Raw genomic sequence first — 23,882 nt, 5'->3', positions numbered from 1 at the left:
TTGAAGAGTAGGCTGCTGGGGAGATTTCTGAATTTTGTACTGCGTTTTGTCTTTGTAAAGATTATAATGTGAAATCTTATTAGCTTTATGTCAATTCTGTAAGGTAAATTGGCACCAGTGTCTCTTTTCTAGATAGACAGATTATAAGGTCTTCATCTTTTTGTGTATTCCAAGTGAGTGGTATAGCCTCCAAAGGAGGGATTTTTCTTGGCTATGAGATTTGCTGCTTGGGTCTGTGTTACTCTGAAGTTTCTTTTCCTGTACTTTTACAAAGAGATTGCCTAGGAAAATGAAGATGGTGCGGTTGTTAATTATAGACGTGTCAGTTATAGAAATCCCAGACTTCCAGAGTAGAGGTTGATTGCGCAGAAGTTGTTTTTTGCAGTTATCCAACTGATGTATGGTGGTTTATTTTCCAAAGCCGCTGGAATGTAATTGCGTGAACTGCTATTTCAGAGTCTGCGTCCAGTCATCTTTTGAAGTATTTTCCATACCTCAGTGAAGGTTTGAATGCTTCTGTGTAATTCCTCTATATTTTATGTGGAGGCATCTCAACCTCTCTGCTTCTTAATTTACAACCGAACTGTACGCTCCTACAGAGAAACCCTTACAACCTAATGCAAGGTATTTTAAACTTTTGCTTCTGGATGATTACCTCTTCAAAATGCTTGAGATAAGATCATTGGATTTAATCCCTGGTCCCTAGTAATTGCCAAGACTGTGTCTGTAACCCTTATAAACAGCATTTAAGCTGTGCTGTTGGTCACAAAACTAGAAAAACAAAAACCCTAAAAAAAAAAGAAACAAACCTTACCCTCATTAATAGCTACTGTGGAGAATAATACCATTTTTCCAGATAAATGGACAGCAAATCAGAAACATCTCAAATTGTTTTTAAAGGCCTTCTTCACTACAGTCTTTTGATGATCCCACAAGGGGGATCTCACTTTCACACTGGCGGATTTACAGGCCAATCTGCCACTGAAGAAACCTATTTTTTGTGGGCTCACATACACTTATGCTTTCCTGTTAAAATGCAAAACTCCAAACCAAATAAACCAGGAAGCTACTCATATGAAAATGACAGTTTAGGGTGACTCTTCTCCCATTGTTATTTTAGTCGTGCATTTTTAGCAGTTGATTTAGAGATGTGGTTCTTCTCTCTGGGAACTGGTTTTTCTGTCTTCTTTTTCTTATCTGCAGGGAACTCACTGCAGAATTCACGGCACCAGAGCTGTTGTTTTTTTTCTAAAGAAAACTAGGGAAATAAAATGGGATTTAGAGCTCACACAGAGGTATTGTGAGGCTTAGATGGACCTGGCTTATGTTTGGTGCTTTGGAGATAAACCCAGCAAGTGTCTCAGGCATTTTACTTGGCCAGTGTGGTAGAATCCTTTCGGTCAAGGAGGAGGGGGTTTCTGTTCGGAATCCACCACATTTTCTTCAACCACGTGGCAGTGTTTAGCAGAGGAGCTCAGCTTTCAGAATTCAGCTGGAGTTGAAATTGGCAGGTGGCTTATGCACAGGTCTGGTGTGGCCTCAGCTAGGCTGGATTGGATTAATGGCCCCTTGGACGATACACAGGAAGTTCACTGGTGCACATGTTAGTTTAAGTGAGAGGTTAGGTTCTGGTTCTGTTTCTTGTGATGCACTGTGAGACATGGCTGAGTCTTGTGAGCGTGCAGCCTTGTGAACTTGCATAGAGCAGGGTGATGAGAGGAGACAGGGTCTTTCTCCTCTGTCGAGCACTCCAGAGCAGGCATATGAGAGAGGAAGAATAGGGAGGGATGAGGTGGGAATGGAGAACCTTACTTGGAGCAGAGCTTTACCAAACAGTGTGCAGATGGGGTGGATAACTGAATTCAGCACTTCTAAAACTAGGTCATTCTGGCCATAGCAGGTAGAAACTGTGTCCTCCAGGTTATCTGCTTCTCCTGCACTGTAACCCTATTTCTTGGATAGTTAAATAATTGTTTCATTGGATAAACGCATGTGAGTCACCCAGAATACCCTGTGTTTTGTGGAAAAGGTTGTACTGCAGCAGCAAAAGTAACTTACGCCATGGATTAGGTTTTGACATTAAAAGTGGTTTGCCTTGTTATTTGGAATTCTGTACTATTAATTATAGCTCAAGACTATTTTCACACCATGATTCTCTTATACCTCATCACCTTCCTTTTCTGTGTATGCACGTGTGCATGCATGCATCTGTGTGTATATGTGTGGTCCATGGAATACTTTCTCAGAGTGTTTTTTCTTTCCTTTTTTTTTGAAGAGCAGAGATCAGGTCTGGTTTAATGATTGGGTGGGAAGGAGAAAAGGAAACTTAAAATACTGGCCTTTAAAGCACAGGAGAAGTAAAAGTTACCTTGTTGTTTTTTTTTCAAAATCAATTATAGAATATTTATGCAGTTATTGTGGACCCTTTATAGTTTAAGTGCTACTAATTCGAGTGAATGTTACAGTTTGAGTGAAGTAGGGACTGTAAAATCATACCTCCAAATGTCAAGACTGCTTTTAATGAAAGGTGATAAATCGTGGTTGGCCTGCTAAGCAATTGCAAAGTTTGCCCTCACTTTCTCCACCCAGGCTTACAAAAGGGCTCTTTTCCAAGTAAAATAATTATCACATAGCCCATCACTGCTTACATATATTACCTCATTTATCATATACAGACTCACTCCTAGTCATCCAACATACGGTGGAATACCCTTATACGGCACTGTGCTCCGTGAAGGAATTTGGTGCAATGCAGAACTGCATTGGATCTTTTTCAGATGGTTTATTAAATTAAGTCCCCGGATTGCCTCATTTTCAGGCTAGCCTAAGCCCACATGATAGATCCCCTCGGAAAGCTTCAGAGTGATAGTCCAGTGTCCCATAAACACCTTTAATGAGACTCTTAAAGAAACTCTTTGGGGAGACACTGCTTTGTGAAGTTTTTTCTTATACTGTTTAGATTTTTATGTTACTCGTAGACCTTCCAGCTTCTGCTTTTGCCTGCCTGTTCTCCTTTATTTCCAGATAACTTCTGTTTTCTGATTCTGTGGTTGACAGGGATACCAATAGCAGCTGATGACAAAGATGCTTGAGGCTTGTCTGCTTTTTTTTTTTTTTAACTGAGGCTGATGATCGTGATGATACATAGCTGCAACAGAAAGTTCCATTTGTGAAGTAGTTACGTAAGGTGGGCCACGCACATGGTGACTGGTCTTTATCTCATTTATGCCCCTAACAGCCTGTGGCTGATGGGGGTAATCACCACCCCTATTTTGCAGAGGAGAAAGCTCCGAGACTCTGGGAGGCTCCATCACTCATACAGTTATGGAGACAGCGAGTGTAGAAGCTGGGAGATGAACCAACGTCAGAGCCTATTTTCTTTTTTTGCCTATTTTCTTTCCACTCAGCCACATTTCATTTCTTCTATATCATCAGTCACACTGGAACAACTAATGGACTCGCTGGAGCTGGGAAATGAACAATAGGGTCAGAATTCACTCAAGCAAGTTGGCCTAAGTTTTAAATAGAAATATAGCCTTGATTCTGTTTGTTGGCATTTTGTTGCTTGAGAAATGCATAAATTTCTGGGGTGGACTTGCCCTGTGAAATATCGTGGAGGAAACGGTCCCATCTGAAAGCTCACACATTTAACAATATCCTTTAGAATATTTAGATCTGCAGTTATGTATAGGGAAGGATATGTCTGGTTTTCTAGTAAACGCAGAGTCAAGACTTGATTACACATTTCGGTGGCGTGGTGATGGGGATTGACGTACTGTATCGTTGAGGGTGCAGCCAGCTGTAGTGGGAACTTGGGCACAAAAATGCCTTTGGAAATTAAACATTGTAATGAAATCATGCCTTTGAAGGCAGATTTCCAGGTGTGCTGTAAACCATTCTAGGCTATAATTGAAATATAAAAGAATGCTTCAAAAGCAGTGATCTATTTTTTTTTTTTTTTGGTTGACTGCTGTGCTAATCCTGAAATCCTAGCATGAATTAATATAAAGACAGGATTGGATGCATAAAAGTACCTGTTTTAATCATTTAGCACGTTGTTCAAAACTCAACCAGTTGAGGCTTCAAGTCCAAGGGTGAAAAACCTCACTTTCATCTATCAAATCCCCCCCCACTAATCTGCCAAGAACAGCCGCCGGGGGCTCCTGTGGCAGCTGCGAAGAGCGACTCCTTCCACTCTCCAGCTTAATATGGGGGAGAGACTCTCTGCAGTTCATGTATAATGAAGTGGTCGAGGCCACTGTTTTTTAAAGTACTTCATTAAAGCTCAGAGTGAATCCATTTTCTGTTCAAATCAGGTACCCTATGAAAATATTCTGCGCTGCGGACACTTAACATAGGCAGAAGGGTTCATCTTCGGAGCTGAGCAGGAAGTTACTTTGCAGCAGGTGCAGGAGCTGTGTCTGCCTCTGCCGGCGAGCTCCATGTGAGATCTCGAGGCGTTCCGAAGGCACAGGGAAGTCAGCTCGAGATCTTAGAATAAGCCGCATGGTCTCCACTCTGTGTCACCCAGCCCTTACCTAACAGGGGTGCATCTGTCCCCACGTGTGCAAGTAGCAGCCGTGGGTAGGAACACTGCCATCTGGAGACTCGTGGTGGCTTACAGTCCTGTGTGCCTCTGCTTTCTTTCCGTAAGTTCCAAAGTGAAAGCTGGATCCTTGTGTCCAGGCTGGGGGACCAAAGGTGAGGTTAGACGCTGGAGTCATATTTCCTGTGTGGTCTCAGGATGCCCCTTAGGAGGCCTGAACTGATGCTGTCTTGTCTTTTTACCTAGACACACTACTTTGGCCTTTGGTTTCTCAGCAAGAGCCAGCAAGCACGATGGGTGGAGCTGGAGAAACCTCTGAAGAAACATCTGGACAAATTCGCTAATGAGCCTCTGCTTTTCTTTGGAGTCATGTTCTATGTGCCAAATGTGTCATGGCTTCAGCAAGAAGCCACAAGGTAGGTGCAGGTTTTTCTCCGTGCTCCAAATAAGGGTGTGGACTGACAGGCTTCAGAGGAAGTAGATGAGCTGGTTGATTTAGGGGTGTGTGTGTGTGTAGTGGAGGAGAGGGTGAGGTAGTTGGGGATTGGTTACCAGTCACTTTGCAGCTTTAGAATTTTTGTTTGAATCCGTGTAGCTCATGCCAGTGGTTCCTTCTGCTTGTGAGGTAGCAGTCATCCTGAGACAGAATTTTGTGTCTAGAAGCCTAGAAATATTAGTTGGAGACTGGGAGTAAAATAAATATGCTAGAATTTAATTTAAAAAAATCAATTAACCACCTAATGCTGTTTGGTCCACTCCTTCCCTCTAAATGTCTCCAAACAAAATGCATCGTCCGACTCTGCATTTGAGGATTGAGAAGGTCACTGAAGATGGGAGTAGAGTTGAGGAAAGCTCAGACTGGGTAAGAGTTTTGGTTTGGTAGGATTACTACAAAGAAACAGGAAGCCAGGAGGCAGAGAGACCTGGGGATTGGCCCCACCCTCTTGCTTGTTGGCTGCTTTACCTGGGAGAAACTGCGGCCTTTGAAATGGTATTTCTCCCCCATCTGTAAAGTGAGGGATTTGCGTCTAAGTCTGGAATGATCTGATTAGTCCGCAGCTCTGTGAATGAAATGAGTACGTTTTTATTGATGTTCGTAAAATATGCAGGTGTGTGTGTGAGGGGGTGTTTTATCAAACGGTTATTTCCAGTAATGAAGGGAACTACATAAACTCTCTACTTATAAGCCTTTTACTCAGATCATGGCATTCAAAGTGCTTTGGAAGCAATGCCAGTGACATCTGGGGTGGAAGGAACAGTATGCTACTTGATTATTATATGTGTCATTTCTTAGATTTTCAATTTCTGAAATAAGGATGCAGTTGTAATTTTTATTTACATTTTAAGGTGATAGTGTCCATCTTCTTCTTTTTTAAATCCAAACTATTGTTACATAGGTGATGTTTCTATAAAACAGAGGCTCTGAGAGAGCAGACTGACCCACGAAACCTACATCAGTCTTTCAGGTGTCATTCATTTGAAGCACTTGATTATGTACCATCATGTGCTGTTTTTGAGTGATTTCATTTAAGTCCTTTCTGTCTAAGAAATTATCTCCTCAAATCTCCTCAAGTCAAATCAGATCAAGATGATTTCCTCCAGCTTTTGAATCCTTCTTGAGTACTTTACACAGTGTTAGGAACACAGCATTAGGTTAATAAATACTTGCTGCTTCATCACTCTTGGACCTTTAAATGCAAAACCATGAGTGCCAAGGGTGAAACAGGGACTATAAATTAATGCACACTGAGAAAAGTTCAGCCTGTAAGGAAAAAAAAAAAAATGAAGTGGTGTTCCTCTAGACAGATTTATTCTGTAATGTCTATTTAGGAAGAGCAGTTGAAGTGGTGAGGGACTCAGAATATGAAGTTAAAAAAACAAAAGATTGTTTAAGCTTAGAAAGATGAAGACTTGCAAGGGCACAGTAGCTGCCTTTGGACTCTCATGGGGAGGGAATTCTGTGTCAGCTCTGGAGAACAAAATTAGGGTCAGCAACAATGAAGTTCAAGGAGTTGAAAGACTTTGGTCATTTGGCTTGACATAAGAACAGAGTTTCTAATAATTAAAGCCACATAAAAGTCGAACAAGCAGACCTACAAAAGAGCAGGCTCCTTGGTCTCTGGAATTGCTGTAGCTCAGAGTGAATAGCCTGTGTGGTGTCTTGAAGAGGAGACCGCCATATTGGATAGGATGTTGGAATCATCAGTGGTTCTCAGACCAGGGCTTGCTGGATCATAATTAACCCAAAGCATTTATTCGAGATATGGATTCTAGGACGGCACCAGAAGCCTGAACTTGAATGTCTCAGGCTGGGGATCACAAGGATGTATTGTTTAAAATAAACGATATTCCTCAGGTAGTTCTGATGTTCATCCAGACTTGGGAATCAATAAATTAGTTAACCTCTAAAGCTCTTTACAGTTTTAGATTTTCTAGGTAGGTAAACTTAATGCTGCATTATTTGATTGTCAGTATTTGCCTATGTAAGCTGAAACAAAATGTGTTTAAATCTCAAAACTTGAGGTATAGAGTAGGAACTTTTGACTTTCTTTTTGCTTGGTTAGGTTGGTTCATGTAAGAGGTTTGATAAGGAAGGCAAGAACTGTTTCTCAACACAGGAGTTTGAAGCAGACTCTCTTACTATTGTTTGATCAGAAAAACTAACTGAAAATAATTCAGAACTTTGAAGGACATTTTTTAGACTTAAACTCTGGAACTAACCTATGTAAATTTCAGGTATAACCTTCTCTCTGTGGGAGAGGATATTTGTAATTAGGAGCTGGGTTCGCATGAGGAGTTCCTTGGTACTCCCCTCCCCACCCCCATGTACCAGCATTGCAGGAATTTTTTGTTGTCCCAAAGGGCCTGAAAACCGAAATGTGCCAAGGGGTGTCAGAGCAGGTCAAAGACTTATGCTGGAGAGATGGAGAAACAAGGGAGAAAAGTGTTGTAAATAAATAAAGGAACATTGATAGAGGGATAAAGACAAGAAAAAAAGCAGGGAATTCCATCAGGGTTCAGGGCTCAGGGCTGGTGCTCTCACTGTGGGGGCCCTGGGCTCCATCCCTGGTTGGGGAACTACAATTCCATAAGCCACACAGTGTGACCAAAGAAAAAGAAGAGAAAAAAGGAATATATATATATATATATACTTGGGAAGGTTGAGAGCCACCAACTATGACCCAGATTTGGCTCACTGAGGCCCACCCTTAGTTTTGGACATATAGACCAGAGTGCAAAGGAGGCCTGGTTCAGACAGAACATTTTGGAGTGTTCAGGATTTCTGAGTTTGATGTTAGAGGTGAGCAGATGAGCTGAATTCAAGTGGAAGGGAGCTGTAATACTAACAGTCATTGGGAGCCCTCGGGAATATGAACCTTCCTGGGAGGTTTTAGAAGCGTCTGGGGCCTGCGCTGAATATTGAAACTGTCTTCCAGGCAGAGCGGCCGAGGAGAAGCAGTGGTGGGGCGGGATCCCAGAGGACTGTTTCACCGAAGGCCGCAGCAGCGTTCACGAGGAGTCGGTCAGTGACCGGCTCTCCAGTCAGTCCCTGTTTCCTGAGTGACCAGGCGTCTCAGGTGCAGATGGACTTGGGCTTCTGAGAGCACCTGGGATCCGCAGCTTTGACACAGAACAGTTAGTCTTTGTGATGCCCCGCACAGTAAGATGTTTGCATAGATTAGAACTAGAGATCTGTCTTTCATTTCGGGCAACCCTTTGGAGGAGGCAACCATTCAACCATCTGTGCTTCAAAAATAAGCCTTTGTCTGGAGTCCACCACACTTGTTTTCACGCAACACATGTTTGCAGTGATTTGGCTTCCTCTATTTGAGAGTAAAACAGGTTCTATAACATTAGCCATTTCTTCTCTGAATAAGAACAAAGAAGTTAGAATTCTCTCTCTCTGTGATCTATATAAAAATAGAGGTGAAATGAAGATATGTTTAATGTATATTTCATTACGTGTATTTCATTTCTCGTCTTCAGACAGTTCTACCCTTGAAAACTTGTGGGTTAATACGGTATTTGGAACAATACAACAAAAATTGGATAAGAATGTTGATTGCATGCTGTTTAAGAAGGTGATTGACTTTATTAAGATGATCAAAGTTTCTTAAATTAGAAAATTAAGACACTGTTTTTTAAAATTAAAAAACAATTTTTTTTACTTATTTGCTTTCTGCTGCGCCGGGTCTTTGTTGCTGTGTGGGCTTTTTGTCTAGCTGTGGCGGGCAGGGGCTCCTCTCTAGCTGCAGTGTGCAGGCTTCTCATTGTGGTGGCCTGTCTGTGGACCACAGGCTCTTGGGCATGTGGGCTTCAGCAGTTGTGGCTCCCGGGATCTAGAGCACAGGCTCAGCCGCTGTGGTCCACGGGCTTACTTGCTCCATGGCATGTGGTATCTTCCCGAACCAGGGATTGAACCTGTGTCCCCTGCATTGACAGGCAGAGTCTTAACCACGGGACCAGCAGAGAAGCCCCTGTTTTTTCCTTAAATTCTGATGTACCGTGTTTCCTTTCATCTCCCAGATATGACTTTTCAAAAACAAGCCTCTTCATAAGTGAAGGAAAAATGCCAAGATAGCTATGGTGGAGTCAGGAATGAAACAGACAGTTCAGAACCAACACGTAGGTGGTGATTGACTAGAAGACCAAAGTTATCAGAAGGAGAATACACACAGAAGTACTCATAAAAGGGGGGAAAAAAACCTCTTAATATTCTTGAAGAAGTGTGAAAAAGCTGGTGAAGAGGACACAGTAAGAGACAGATGGAGGATGAGTCATGAAACCATGAAAATGAACGAGATTAGGGAGACAATTCTCTCCAAGCTGTAAGATGCATTACCTTGGGGCTTTAAAAATGTTCGTTTTTCCCCCTTTGGTTAAAATGACTCAAGGATGGACCACCATAATTTTTTCCATTTTGCTTGGCTTCTCTTCTGCCTTTTTGCCAGCTTTTCTGTTCAGCAACAGGACTCTGGTTAGGAGTTTATCTCCCCCCGTTCTGCCCTCCTCCTGACTCAAAGGAAAGATTTTTGTAATGTGTTTTAACGATGTGCATAGCAACAGGCTCATTATAAACACATGGTGTTCAGACTTTTCTGGACACAGAATGAAAAAAGATGGTTTGTGAGAGGTGGAGAAATTCTTAGTCAAACAGAAGGATCCTTAATAATAGCCAGGGGAAACCAGAAAGCTGCTGGCCAAGATCACTGCTTTTCGTTTAGGTCTGGGGTTTTTCCAAGTCTTCCTCCAGTGAGGAAGTCCCTCTTTAGTTTTTTCAATACTAAAGAGAACACTTTGTAAGAGAAGAAGTAATTTTTGAAGACTGAATTGGCTTCGAGGTTGAAGTTCCTTGACTGCATGCATGATTTCTAAAATTTTCGACTCTGGGGCATTTTCCCGTTATCAGAACATGTTTGTCTTTGCATTATCCCTGTTGAATGGTCTATTTACATATTGCCAAGGGCCTTCTGGGCTTCCCAAATGGTTCAGTGGGTAAAGAATCTGCCTACAGTGCAGGAGACATGGGAGATGTGGGTTCTATCCCTGGGTTGGGAAGATCCCCTGAAGGAGGAAAATAGCAATCCTCTCCAGTATTCTTGCCTGAAAATCCCATGGGCAGAGGAGCCTGGCAGGCCAAAATCCAAGGGGTCACAAAGAGTTGGACACAACTGAGCAACTAAGCAGCAAGCAGCAAGGGGCTTCTAATTGTCCTAAGGAGGCCAGATAACCTTTCCTTCTTTTCCAGGACACATTTGTAGCCCGCTGCGGAGGTGGGGTGGCCCGCGCTCCTAGAGGTGAGCGTCGTTTAGACAAAGCAGTGGACCCACTGCTGTGGCCAGCACAGTTGCTCTGCCATCCAAGGGCAGTCTCGGCACTTTGTAGCACATCTGGTGGAAACCCCAGGTCGGTGGGACCTGTTGCAGGCCCCCTCCACCTGGTGGGCGCAGCCTCTGTATTTTCTGCACTTCTCAGCCTCTGTGGGGCGCTCTTCTCTTGATATCACTCTTCTGTACATCCCCTACCTTCCCTAAAGTACTGGACAATGAGGCCACATGCTAGTCTGCTTGGTAAAACTGCCTAGCAGTTATTTCCAGAAAAGTTTTGAAAAAAATTCTTAATCTCTTTAGGAACTAGTAGGGAGCATGCGACAATGTTAAATGCAGTTCCTTGTTTGGGAAGAACTAATGGGACAGCGTGTCATTCCACCAACTGGAAATACATGGCCACGTCGAAAACTGTACTGTTCATGTGCCATAAAGAGCATGAATGCATTTTCTGTTGTGATGGTGAGTGACTAGGGAGTTACAACGTTTTTACAATGTTAGATGGTGGTGGGGAGTGGTACCCCACTTTTCTTCCAGTTACATGTTTTGGGCTGTTGGCATTTCTGTTGATGGTTAAGGTAGATTCGCTGAAGGCTTTTTACATCCCGGTGAAGGTCAAACTGGTGTTTTAATTTTTTTGTTTTTTAACTAGGCTTTAAGAAGTGGTTCCAGTGACCTTACAAAAGCTTTCTTCACCTTACCTTTCTTGTAAATACCTCAGGTTTCCTCCTTAGTCTCTTGCCATCTGCCTCGAGTGCTATTGTAAACAAGTCAGTGTTCAACCAGTGTTTAAATGTCTCTTTTAAAAGCTCTAATTATGGTAACGTTTCCATTTCCTTTTACAACACCATTTATTTTGTTCCTCCGGTTCTCTGAGTTCTTTTATTATTTTGAAATGTCATTTTAATGGCTATTTAAAGTTTACCCGTGGGCTGGGAAATAGGGACTCCCTTCAAGTCAGACTTAAGATTCAGCATGAATTCCCTGTGGATAATATAATTTGCTGAGAATGGCAAATCCTTCTCCTAGCCAGCTCCAGCCAGTGAATGAGAACTTGTTCTCTCTCTGTCTGATGATTGAGAACGAAATTGTTTCTGCCAGATATTTTAAGATGCTGTTGATACTGAGATTTAATCTCAAACATTATACTGTGTGGCCAACATCACGTATGATGAGATGAGAGAGGAGAATGGCTGTGTGCCACAAACAGCCATCTTGAAGGCAAGAAGAATTGATTCCCCAAAGGAGATGAGTTGATGAAAATGTGAGTTGCCATTTGCATTATTTTTTATTTCAACCTTTGTGTTAAGCACCTATTCCACGTTAGACACTTTGCTAGTCAATGGGAGTAGATAATGAACAGATCTCAACATGTCCTCTCGCTTCTGTATCTCCAAGTGGCATTTATTTCATTTCCACATATTTGATTTATTGGAAATTGGAGTTTGTCTGTAAAGCTTACACTGCTCATGTTATTTACTTCCTGGCGTAGGCTTTCTCGCTCTTTCCGTGAATCATGGGGAGCCTGGTAGGTGTCTTCCTGGCTCAGCTTTGTGGGCCTGTGACCGGTGTGGTTATTTGCACGGGGCCCCGCGCTCAGAGAGGCACTGAACTTGGCTCTGTTCTCTGCTGTCATTCTTTTGAAATTCTTAATGATTCTTTTTTTTTTTTTGGCTGTGCCAGGCAGCATGTGGAATCTTAGTTCCCTGACCAGGGATTGAATCTGTGTCCCCTGCAGTGGAACCTTGGAGTCTTAACCACTGGACCACTGGGGAAGTCCCAGAAATTCTTAATGATTTTTGAATAATGAACCCCACATTTCATTTTTCACTAGACTTCACAAATTTTGTAGCCAGTCCTGCCCAGGACAGCCTGCTGCCTACGTCCCTGTTCGTTCTTCTCTGCTTGTTTTATTGTTGCCTTGTGACTCGCTGGGTGGATCTGAGTCTGCTGTTATGGGTGTGATCAAAGAGAAAGAGTAAATAATAATAATAATAATAAAATCCACAGGCAAACAGAAGTAAAACTTTCACACTGTATGCACACTCTGGCAGATAGTGTGAAACAAGGAGGCCTGGTGTGCTGCAGTCCATGCAGTTACAAAGAGTCAGATACAACTTAATGACTAAACAACAACAGAATGCAAATATGCAAATAAAATTGAGGTCTTAGTAACCATTTCTGCCCCAGGACTTGACTTTCTGGAAAAATCCTGCAGAGTTGGGGGAGCCATTAATATTCTAAAATCAGTCGAATTTCCTTTAGGGAAGCTGATCAATTAGCTTATCTCAGTCCTCAACTAGGATTTCCTTACGTTTTTCTGTAAAGAGGATGCCTTTCCAAAGTTTAGACTTTTATTAATTAAAGCAAAAGCACACCTTAGCGCCTACCTCATCATACCAAGTCTTCCACATGCGTGGATATCCGTTTTATCCTTCTCTTTCCCCTCTCGGGGAAAAAGATCTCGTTTGCAAGAATATGTAGAGAGATAGCAGTTTAGGCAATGGAACAATGAGGTGTACCCAGATAAAATGAAGTTAGTATTTAAATACAATCTGGTTGTTTCTTTGTTAAAATTCTCATTTTCAATCATATGGCTAATGTGTATTTACTAGTATTTGATATCTGTTCTGAAATTCTCAAAAGCAAACAAAATCATGTGTTTCTGTTGAGCTGCTTGGAAATAACTTGATGTCTTGAGCAAGGGTAACAATTTTGTGCATTCCCTGATCTTCAAAGATACATTTATTCATTTGTTTATTCACTGATTCATTGATTCCAAGTGGTTCTTTATCAGAGTTGCATTGCAGAAGACTGGGAAAGATCCAACATTTGACTCATGGAATAATAACGATTTATAATAGAACAGGGATTAAAATTTTAGAATGTTGAATTTTTTCAAAAGCCTAGTAGAACCCAGTGATCCCATGCAATAGCGTTTACCTTCAGCTAAGAGGTGGAGAGAGGGGAAAGGTAAACAGTAGCCATGAGAAGAGGTGTTTTGTCACGTCAAAGCATGCCAGCTATGCTGTATGGATTTTTTTTTTTTTAAGTATCCACTTCCTTAAAAAGTATTTCTCGGATTTGTTGGGATACCATTATAATGGGTGGGATTGGGAGGAGTGTGTTAATTTCAATACTGGGGTTTTTAAAAAGTCTTGCAGGGAGAGAGAGGTGGTGGTGGGGCGGTGGGGTAGATGTTTTAGAATCTTAAGTTGGGGCAGAATGGGTGGGTAGGGAGGAAGGAAGTGGCAGGCATGCGAGACTCCCACGTTAAAGAGCCCCACAGTGCCCGAGCCGCAGCAGCATCTAGAAAGCATAGAGTCCTATTTTGTGCTTTTTTGGCTGTTTTCTGACCCAATACAAGACCTCCAAGCCTAGCCAGCAGGGCCTGAGAATATAACTGTGGGGTTCTGTGGAAGAAGGTAGTTGGTATTCCGTCACTCGACAGAATTTAATAGCAGGAACCATGAGAGTGGCTAGCATCTATGCGCAAGGTGCTGCAGTATTTTCACTATTTTCTTTTTTGGTCCTCACCTGTGTGCTTAGTCGCTCAGTTGTGTCCGACTCTTTTTGACCCCATGGACTGCAGCCCACCAGGCTCCTCTGTCCATGGGGATTCTCCAGGCAAGAGTACTGGAGTGGGTTGCCATGCCCCGCCTCCAGGGGGGTCTTCCCAACCCCAGGGATCAAACCCAGATCTCCCACATTGTAGGCGGATTCTTTACCGTCTGAGCCACCAGGCTACGACCCCATAAAGGGGGCTCTATTATTCTCTGAAAAAAGATTGTGGGTTTTTTTCCCCTAATAGAAGTTTTATTACTAATAAGTGGAGATTTCATCCATCAAATTAGTTGAATCCTTTACATTTCACTGCCAGAGAAATACTTCTGTCCACGTGTCCCCCGACTCCCCAGCTTTACTAGAGAAACAGGAGGGGGGTTAGTTCCTCCTGAAGGGTCAGCAGAGAAACGCGAGGGCAGCAGTACCTGTGAAGTCAGAGATGATGAACTGGCAGTGTGAGAGCTGATTCTGGTCTACTGGTGGGTTTTGTTGTACCTGGACCATTTTTTAAAGAGTTGGATTTGGATGCCTTGCAGGTGGGCGTGTGCTATCCAGTTTGCCCATTACCCCAACTCCCTGTGGTGCAGTGTGGACTCCTTCATGTGACCTGCTGGCTCTGTAGGCATTTAGGTTGTGATCGCTCATACTTGTACTTTCTATATAACTTGGCGTGCTTCTGAATGCTGCGATCAACCCGTATCTCCGCATTGGCCCATCTGGATCTATGGCACTCAGAGTCCAGCTGTCTTCATGCTTTAGCCACCTACCAGAAACTGGAGATGGTCCAGATGGATGTGGGAGTATCGTTCTCCTTGCACCCTTGTTTGAAAAGTTTCTTTCTATGTCAGATCACTCCAGAGTGCCAGATAACATGTTCCTGTCCTTCATGTGGTGGAGATGGGGCTCAAGTCTTTCAGATTTTCCCTCTTTATTGCTTTCAATATCTGCCTCATCTCTGATTGCTCATAAAAGATTCCATCCATCAGAAAGGTACCAAGTGTTCTGTAGGGCCAAAAAAAAAAAAAAAAAAAAAAGAAACCACCCAAATTTTAAGCAAACATAGCTTATTTGAAAAAGTAGTTTGCTGTCTATCAAGATACATTACGCTTTCCCAGAGGCACGGTTTTATATCCAAATGTGAAATGCCACACATTCTAGAGGCCACTTGCTTTATTGTACAGATGAAGGAGATCAGAACTAGGGAGATGAAGGGGCGTTGCACATAGTCACACCACTACTTAGAGACAGAAGTCTGGCTCTTCAGCCGGTACTGGCATGGTTTGTAGGTTAACCAAGGATGCAGACATGGGAGAGGATTTATTTAAATTTCCAAAAGCCTTAGCCCATACTCCCCTCTCTTGCCCTGCCACAGCTCAGACACCCTGTGGAACTGGAAGAGTTGTGTTTTGTCCAAGGGAAGGAAGTAGTTTAGACAGAAGAAACAAAGGGCGAGGGAAAACAGGCACTTCTTTGAATGGAGTCCTTTAAATAGTGAGCCTTCTGTCGAGATTGGAACAGAGATTTTTTTTTTTTTTTTCTGAGATGGGTTTTATTTAGCATTTTTATCAGTGATCTGCCGCCCTGGGCAGAGAGTGAAAGTGCCATGCTTTCAGATGACACTAAGCCCTTTAGAAGAGTGGAAAATTGAGACATTGGAAATAAACAGTAGAAAGGTGTCAGCCGGTGTCAAGTTCCCAGGTGTGACTGTGAAAGGATGATACTGTGCTTTCTGGGATAATTTGTGAGCAGAGGGGAGGAGTCGTCCTGGTAGGACGTGTCGCAACATGTTTCAGTTTATAGCAGCCCAGCTCTCAAGGTTAGCCCATCAATCTTGTGCCTGCAGCTGGCCAGAGTGAGTGGATGTGTTGCCAGTGTAAAAATGTTTCCTGCCAACATGAAAAGGTGTTACTGTTATTCAGCACAAATCCCAGCAAATTTTACGTAAGCTTCACTAAAATACAAGCCAGACACATGATAATTTACCAGAAAATCAGAGAGATGAAGAAGCAATGTTAGAAACAAATGTTTTTGACCAGGACACCAAATGTTTTGAAGAATGTCTTCAGAAGACATGAACTGTGATAAATATAAAAAGAGAAACCCATAGACCAAAGGAAAACTCAAAAAGGTCAGTACTTTGGATCCTTGAAATAAATGACCAATTTTGAAAAGATGAATATTGGTGGAAAAATATGAATGCAAGTTAGGTATCTGCCAGACTGCACTGTGTATATATTTTGAATGACTAATAGAATCAGTGAAGAACTGGTATTTGGTCTAATCTTCAAGGAAAATATTAGCTGGAAGTAAAATATAGTTCAAAAACAAACTCTGCTGTAGTAGATTTGTACTCAGGAAATCTACTTTGCAGGTATTTGTTCCTTGGTCAGGGTCTATAAACTCCCTCAGACTCAGCTTTTGTGTTTATAGTTGATTGGAGATGATGCCAGCATAGCTCCTGTGAGGATTAATTCGGAAAGCACCCATCACTGTGTTCAGCCCATAGTGGATATTCAAATAATGTTTGTTTCTTAAATAGCAAAGAGGTGCTGTGAGGTAGCGAGAAATGGCTGTGCAGACAGTTGTCAATCAGCCATGGCCCTGGTAACCAGAAACGTGCAGGGAAGAGAATTCTGGGGGATGTAGATTAATCTAGTCAAGTTTGACATTACAGTGCCACCAAGGGGCTTAGTATCTAACTGGTGATTGTGCTCACTGTGCTCAATTGTTTGGTTGTGTCCGACTCTTTGAGACCCTAAGGACCATAGCCTACCAGGTTCTTCTGTCCATGGAACTTTACAGGCACAAATACTGGAGTGCGTTGCCATTCCCTTCTCCAGGGAATATTCCTGATGCAGGGATCGAACCCATGTCTCTTGTGTCTCCTTTACTGGCAGGCGGATTCTTTACCATTAGCGCCACCTGGGAAGCTCTTGATTCTGCTAACTGATGATTAGCAGAGTCCAAATCACTATAAACCCTGCTTTTGTAGAAACTCTTATTGGCTAGAAACTTACTAATAGTATTGACTCATGAGTGCTAGCCCCTTCATGGATCACACCCTTGTCATGGCAAAGGGGTTTGCCATACAGAGCCACCCAAGATGGACCGGTCATAGTGGAGAGTTCTGACAAAATGTGGTCCACTAGGGGAGGGAATGGCAAACTACTCCAGTATTCTTGCCTCGAGCACCCCATGAATAGTATGAGAAGGCAAAAAGATATGACACCAGCAGATGAGCTCCCCAGGTCAGGAAGTGTCCAATAGGCTACTGGGGAAGAATGGAGAAATAGCTCCAGATAGAATGAAGAGACTGGGCCAAAGTGGAAATGATGCTCAGTTGTGGATGTATCTGGAAGTAAAGTCTGATGCTGTATAGAACAATATTGCGTAGAAACCTGGAATGTTAGGTCCACGAATCAAGGTAAATTGGACATGGTCAAGCAGGAGATGGCAAGAGTGAACATCGACATCTTAGGAATTAGTGAACTAAATTGCACTCATTTTACATGCTAGCAGGGTAATGCTCAAAATCCTTCAAGCGAGACTTCAGCAGTACTTTGAATTGAGAAATTACAGATGTGCAAGCTGGATTTTAAAAGGGCAGAGGAACCAGAGATCAAATTGGCAACATCCATTGGATCACAGAGAAAGCAAGAGAATTCCAGGAAGATCATCTGCTTCATTGACTTCTCTAAAGCCTTTGACTGTGTGGATCACAACAAACTGGAAAATTCTTAAAGAGATGGGAATACCAGACCACCTTCCCTGTCTTCTGAGAAATCAGTAAGCCAGTCAAGAATCAACAGTTAGAACCAACATGGAACAACAGACTGTTTCAAAATTGGAAGAGGAGTGTGTCAAGGCTGTATATTGTCACTCTGCTTATTTAACTTCTATGCAGAGTACATCATGCAAAATGCCAGGCTGAATGAATCACAAGCTGGAATCAAGATTGCCAGGAGAAATATCAACAACCTCAGATATGCAGATGACACTAACGTCAGAAAGTAAAGAGGAACTAAAGAGCCTCTTGAGAGTGAAAGAGGAGAGTGAAAAAGCTGGCTTGAAACTCAGCATTCAAAAAATTATGACATCCAGTCCCATCACTTCATGACAAATAGATGGGGAAACAGTGGAAACAGTGACAGACTTTATTTTCTTGGGCTCCAAAATCACTACAGTTGGTGACTGTAGCCATGAAATTAAAAGATGCTTGCTCCTTGGAAGAAAAGCTATGACAAACCTAGATAGCGTATTAAAAAGCAGAGATGTCACTTTGACTACAAAGGTACGTCTAGTCAAAGCTGTGGTTTTTCCAGTAGTCATGTATGGATGTGAGAGTTGGACCATAAAGAAAACTGAGCACTGAAGAATTGATGCTTTTGAACTGTGGTGTTGGAGAAGACTCTTGAGAGTCCCTTGGACTGCAAGGAAATAAACCAGTCAATCCTAAAGAAAATCAACTCTGAATATTATTGGAAGGACTGATGCTAAAGCTACAATACTTCCGCCACCTGATTTGAAGGGCTGACTCATTAGAAAAGACCTTGATGCTGGGAAAGATTGAGGGCAGGAGGAGAAGGGGTGACAGAGAATGAGATGGTTGGATGGCATCACTGACTCAATGGACATGAATTTGAGCAATCTCGGGGAGATAGTGAGGGTCAGGGAGGCCTGTCATGCTGCAGTCCATGGGATCCAAAGTGTCAGACACAACTTAGCGACTGAACAACAGCAATGTGAGTGCTAGAAATCAAATTACCCTCCAAAGGTAAAGGATTTGATGTTATTGAAGTGAAGTTGAACTTTGTCCCTTATTTCCTCCGGCACTTCCTAAAGGTAGAGTTGCAAAAAGTAATTTAAGCAAAAAGTGTATTGTTATCATCAACATGTATTTCCTAAGTAGATTCCCCACTCCTGCCCCAGTCCCATACGAGGGGTGAGATCTTGCTCAGAGGATCCAGGCTGGTCGTGCTTACTGTGCAGAGGTTATCAGGCCAGTGTGAGAAGACAGGATAAGGCAGGCCTGGCCTGCAGCTTCACAGATGGTCAGGGTCTTGGAGCCAGGTGGGCTGAAGCACAAGGGGCCAGGATGACTTGATGCCAGTCTTGCAGTACTTGTAACTTGAAGAGAGTGTAGTTTGAAGAATATAAACAGATTTCAATTAAATTATTTAAGAAAGTGATGACTGTTGGTAAGTGATGATGAGGATTATTTTTTTAAAAAAGCAAAACTAAGAAATTGGACTGCTTGTGTCTTTAAGTGTGGTCCTTAGCATGCGTGGCTCAGAATCACCTGTGGCATTCTTTAAAAATGCATGAAAAAGTGAAAGTGTTAGTTGCTCAGTGGTGTCTGACTCTTTGCAACCCCATGGACTGTAGCCCGCTAGGCTCCTCTGTCCATGGGTTTCTCCAGGCAAGGATAGTGGTGTGGTTAGCTATTCCCTTCTCCAGGGGATCTTCCTGACTCAGGGATCGAACCCAGGTCTCTCGCATAGCGAGTGGATTCTTTACTGTCTGTGCCACCAGGGAAGCCCTTTGCTGTACAGAAGAAAGTAATACAACATTGTAAATCAACTATACTTCAGCAAAATTATAAAAAAATCTATACCTTAAACAATTGCATATTTTTGTACTCCACTCTTGATTGCCTGGTCAAAATCTTTTAATTAATGCCACATTAAGACTTAAACTTTGTTTGGTTAAATGAAAGGAAATTCTATCCTGATGGTCTTTCAGGTGTAGCTAGTGTTTTATGTTAGTAAATAAATTTTAGAGATTCTTAAGATAGGTTGGAGGAATTGAGAAGGGATTAAAGAGTTGCAAATTTCATTTTAGGCTGAGGAACCTGGAGGATAGATTCTTTTTGCTGTTTAGTTGCTCAGTTATGTCCAACTCTTTGCCACCCCATGGACTGTAGCCCTCTCAGCTCCTTCTGTCCATGGGATTTCCCAGGCAAGAATATTGGAGTAGGTTGCCATTTTCTCCTCCAAGGGATCTTTCGGAACCAAGGATCAAACCTGCATTTGCAGGCAGATTATTTATCACTGAGTCACCAGGGAAGCCCAGAGGATAGATGGTCTTATTTGTACAGTAAGTGGGCATCTTCATGATGCCTGACATGAACACAATGGAGAACCGAGGTTCTGCAGCAGTTTTGGTTAGTTTATATTTCTCATGTCTTATAGTCTAAAATTTTAGCCTTTTAGTTAAAATTTGTTAATGCATAACTGATTATACATAATATAATGTATGGTATATCCTTAAATAAGTCATTAAATTTACTTATTGTACAAGAATTTAGCATTATGTTGTTCACAAGTCCCTCAGTAGTGTCCACCTCTCTGTGACCCCATGGACTGCAACACACCAGGCTTCCCTGTTCATCATCTCCCACTGCTTGCTCAAACTCAGGTATGTCCATTGAGTTGGTGATGCCATCCAACCATCACATCCTCTGTCATCCCCTTCTCCTGCTGCCTTCTGTCTTTTCCAGCATCGGGGTCTTTTCCAGTGATTTGGCTCTTTGCAGCAGGTGGCCAAAGTATTGGAATTTCAGCATCAGTCCTTCAGTGAATACTCAGGACAGATTTCCTTTAGGATGGACTGGTTTGATCTCCTTGCAGTCCAAGGGACTCTCAAGAGTCTTCTCCAACATCACAATTCAAAAGCATCAATTCTTCAGTGCTCAGTTTTCTTTATGGTCCAACTCTCACATCCATACATGACTACTGGAAAAACCGTAGCTTTGACTATATTGGCGTTATGTCCATCCTTAAAAGAACTGGCCTAAATTGTAGTACTCTAGGACCCTAAAACCGTATGTGAGACCTTTTCTATTGTTTACTCATGCTTTGAAATTATAAATTTTATTTTAAAAAAACTTCAAAACTGAGAATCTGTGTATGGATTTCAGTAATTCTTTTGCCATGCCAATATGTCAACTTCTACTGAATTTAGGTAAATGTAAGATGAAACAATAGATGAATTTAGAAGTGATGATAAAAACATTTCAGCCAAATAAAATTCCCAAGTTGTAAAAACATCAGAGCTTTCATCATTAGTTTTATTAAAGAAGGTATTATTTTCTAGACTGGTTTATGGAATCCTTGATTCTAATTACCAACCAGAAGCACAATATATTTAAGTAAAAAAAAAAACAAAGATGGAAATTCTCAGTTCTAGATTGGAGGTATTTTAATTTTCTAAACTATCTTTTGTGACCTTATTATACTTTGAGAGGTTTTGTGTTGCACGTGTGCACGTGCACACACACACACAATTTCCAAAGTGCTCCCCTTTGTTATGAGTACTGAAAGTTTTATCCTGAGAGCTAATACTCTGACAGTCTTTCACAAGAAAATTTAACTCTTATTTAAAAAAAAAATATGGCCTGGAAATGTTTTTATCCACAGGAAGTTGGAAAATACCACATAAAAGAAAGCTGTGTTCTTTACATCTGGTTCATTTTCAAAAGGGTGTCACGAATCTTATAACCATTATACACTAAAGGAGATATTTTTCCTTCTTGATTTAATGTGATCATTTGCCAATTGGTAACATTGTGTGATTGTAACTACAGTATGATTGGAAATCTGTTTACAGTTTTGACCATCTGCAGGAGAGGAATGTTGAATCACAGAGTTTCTTATTCACTGCTCTGTGATACGTGCATTTTTACCCGGAAACACACACACACACACCCACCCCCCCAAGACTAAAACATTTTACCTTTCTTTACCCTTGACCCAACATATAAATAATTGGCTAGAAAGCACTAAATAAATGAGAGAGAATCAATCTAGCTTTTGATCATCCATAATGAAATACTGTATATATAATTTAATTATCGTGTTTACCAACGTTGTGAATGAGGCTCATTTGGCCATTGTACAGATTCTCCTCTTATGATTTTCATTTAAGAAACACAGAACTTTATCATGATAAAGGACAGTGCAAACCATCAAATGGGACTCTTCTTTAAAGAAACCACCCTGATCAGATCCAGAGCCAAAAGCCCACGCTGGCGTCTGCTTCTGGAGTGGTGTCCTGTGCCCACATCTTTGTTTAATATGTTCCAACTGCTGCTTTTCTTCTTCCACCCTTCACCCGGGTCCCACGACTGGGTGTCTGCTGTCTGCAAGAAGGTTGATCCTTCCACTTTTTTTCTTGACTGTCATCACTTTCTCCAGGCTAGTCCAGTTTCCCGTGATTTTCAAGTATCTTTAATATTTGCTTCTCATAGATTCCTTGCCTTTTTTTTTTAAATCAGATTTTTCCCTCTATTTTAAAAACTCACCCCAAATATTCATTTCACACATTTTTACTTAATTACTATTTAATATTTCTATTACCTTTGGATGCCTGGTGTTTCTGCTTGTATTCTGTTGTCTGCTTACTGCTTCCATCATTTTTTGTTTAGCGATTCCATCTTGAGCCCTTGAGAAATTATGTCCATCATTTATTTGGCTCATTTGAGCCCCTTGCAGGTTACCACGGGAACCCCCACCTGAGAACCAGGGACCTTTTCCTATTCATTTCACTCCCGATCAGCACTAGACATGGAGAGTCCACTCCTGAAATTCTCTCCCTCCTAGACTCCCAGTGCCATTCCCTTATCTGATCCTCCCTTTGCCAGAACTCTGCTCTTCTAATTTTTTCTTTATCTATGATCTTTATAAAGCTTAAACATCTTCTGCCTTTACAGGTAGTTTCTGACAGATGTGTCTTAATCTTATACCACTTACATCTTATTCTTGATTCCCTACTGACAGAGGACCGTCTAGAATACATTCATGCATATATTGAGTATCTACTGTATGCATTGCCCTGGAAGTGTATGCATAATACAGCCTTTTTCTTAAAGCGCCTATGTTCATAGGAGCCCTTCTGTTGCCTGTTAGTCTTGCTTTAGGCTCCTCAGGGTGATGATGACAGTACCGTTTGTTGATAACCTCTACCTGGGGCACTTTGCTCACTCTTGCTCAACCAAATTTTGCAAGACCTAGAAAGCTAGACAGTGGTGAACTATTACCCTCCTACTACCTTCTCCTGACCTTAAATCCTTCTCTAAAAATCCCATTTTTCTGTAGCAGCTCCGTCATTCTTTCCCGGTCATAAGTTGACCATCATCTAGAGCTCTATGTCCTTTTATCATTTGTCATACCAGGTCCTTGCCATTCCTCCACACTCTCATAGACACTTCCACTTGAAGTCATGCTGTTACCTTCTTTTTCTACCATCAGTCATTTTTTTAGGTAAATTTTTATTGAAGTGTGACACATTACAAGTGCAGAAATCAGATTGTATGGTTACCAGTCCTTAGATCAAAACTTGGAGCATCACTAGCCCCTCACATCCTTTCTCATGTTCCCTCTCAGTCTCTATGCCCCCAGAGTAACCATTAACCTGACTTCAAACAGCATAGGTTAGTTTTACTTTATTTTTTTGAAAACTTTTTAAAGTGACTAATATAATGTGTTGTCTTTGGTTTCTTCTTTAATCACCGTTTTGTGAGAGTCACCCATATAACAGTATAGGAGAGTTAGATCTCAGTCCTTTTCATTGCTGCCTAATATTCAAGTACAGACATATACCACAGTTCGCACATCCTACTGTGAGGACATCTGAACTGGTTTCAGTTTGGGACTGTTGTGGACTGTGCTGTTATACATGTATTATAGACATTCTAGTACATTTTCTGTGGACATTCTTCCATGTGGCTTTGCCAGTGGACTTGTTTTCTGAATATGCACGTTTGTTTTATTAAACAGTTCTACTGAATGTATTATTAGTGGGAAAATGAAAAGCGGATTTTAAGGCCAGAAAATTTTAGCTATTGATCTTGCTTTCCCTGTGCTCCATATATTGAGTTCATTATTAAAAAAGTATGTGTTGCATGCCTACTGTGTTTGAGGTCCCTAGGGCACATCAGTAAACAT

The 23,882-nt window shown here is 41.7% G+C and overlaps 1 protein-coding gene across 4 annotated transcripts in view; it reads left to right on the top strand.

The window, feature by feature from the left end:
- PTPN14 (protein tyrosine phosphatase non-receptor type 14) overlaps positions 1-23,882 on the top strand; it is a 188,019-nt gene that overhangs the window by 77,320 nt on the left and 86,817 nt on the right. For all 4 annotated transcript variants that reach the window (XM_070473930.1, XM_070473928.1, XM_070473929.1 and 1 more), the window contains exon 3: positions 4,793-4,962. In XM_070473930.1, the coding sequence (XP_070330031.1) occupies positions 4,793-4,962 (170 nt within the window). The remainder of the gene's footprint in view (positions 1-4,792; positions 4,963-23,882) is intronic.

The sequence above is a fragment of the Odocoileus virginianus genome, chromosome 11 (assembly GCF_023699985.2).
Source record: "Odocoileus virginianus isolate 20LAN1187 ecotype Illinois chromosome 11, Ovbor_1.2, whole genome shotgun sequence".
Classification (NCBI taxonomy): Eukaryota; Metazoa; Chordata; class Mammalia; order Artiodactyla; family Cervidae; genus Odocoileus; species Odocoileus virginianus.
This window is presented reverse-complemented; position numbering and strand designations above follow the sequence as displayed.